At 41.8% G+C, this 1,148-nt stretch overlaps 1 protein-coding gene across 1 annotated transcript; it reads left to right on the top strand.

The window, feature by feature from the left end:
* The first annotated feature begins 206 nt into the window (after positions 1-206).
* On the top strand, positions 207-1,148 carry LOC124959111 (olfactory receptor 8K5-like). The gene has a single exon (XM_047517751.1). The coding sequence runs from the start codon at positions 207-209 to the stop codon at positions 1,146-1,148; it is 942 nt and encodes a 313-aa protein (XP_047373707.1).

Here is a 1,148-nt window from a genome sequence, read left to right as displayed (position 1 = left end):
AGGTATGTGTTCCAGATGAGTTTTTTCTTTTGGGAGGTAGGAGTTGATATTGTTCATGCTTATTTGAAAGGCAGACACAGGAATTGTTTTTCTTTCCCATATCATGAATAAAAATATCCATTCTGTATATAAATATTATGATTATTTTAGATGACACCAAAAGAGAGTGAATAAAATTCTGTTTCCACAAGGAAAACCTGGACTAAATGGGCCAACAAAATCTTACAGTGCTGACTGATTTCATTCTGACTGGAGTCTCAAGGCGGCCTGAGCTGCAGCTTCCCCTCTTTGGGGTCTTCCTCATCATCTACACAGTCACAGTGGTGGGCAACCTGGGCATGATCATTCTGACCAAGCTGGACTCCCGCCTGCACACACCTATGTATTTTTTTATCAGACATCTGGCTTTCATTGACTTTGGCAATTCCACTGCCATTTGTCCAAAGATGCTGGTAAATTTTGTTGTGGATCAAAATACCATTTCCTTTTATGCATGTGCCACCCAGATGGCTTGCTTTATTATGTTCATCATCAGTGAACTTTCCATTTTGTCTGTCATGGCCTATGACCGCTATGTGGCCATCTGCAACCCTCTGCTCTACAATGTCATCATGTCTCAGAGACTCTGCCATGTGCTGGTGGGCATTCCATACCTCTATAGCACCTTTCAGGCTCTCTTGTTCCCTATTAAGTATTTCACATCAATCTTCTGTGGCTCTAAGGTCATCAGTCATTTCTACTGTGATGTTGTTCCCTTGTTACCTATGATCTGTTCAGATGCACAAGAAACAGAATTGCTAACAGTCCTATTTTCAGCATTTAATTTGATCTCCTCCCTCTTGGTTGTCCTGGTATCCTACATTCTGATTCTGCTTGCCATATGTCGAATGCATGGTGCAGAAGGCAGGAAAAAGGCTTTCTCCACATGTGGGTCTCATCTGACAGGGGTGGTGGTGTTCTATGGGTCTCTACTTTTTATGTATGTGCAGCCTAAATCCACTCACTCCTTTGAAACTGATAAGCTGGCCTCTGTATTTTACACATTAGTGATCCCCATGCTTAACCCCTTGATCTATAGCCTAAGGAACAAAGAGGTGAAAAATGCCTTCCACAGGGTCCTTAAAAATCACTGCAAGGTTTGTATTTAA

This window comes from Sciurus carolinensis, chromosome 11 (assembly GCF_902686445.1).
Source record: "Sciurus carolinensis chromosome 11, mSciCar1.2, whole genome shotgun sequence".
Classification (NCBI taxonomy): domain Eukaryota; kingdom Metazoa; phylum Chordata; class Mammalia; order Rodentia; family Sciuridae; genus Sciurus; species Sciurus carolinensis.
The sequence above is the reverse complement of the archived record's forward strand: the minus strand, read 5'-3'. Positions and strand labels throughout refer to the sequence as shown.

Excerpts from the sequence above, each read along its gene's own strand:
- LOC124959111 (XM_047517751.1), top strand. The coding sequence starts at position 207 with ATGGGCCAACAAAATCTTACAGTGCTGACTGATTTCATTCTGACTGGA.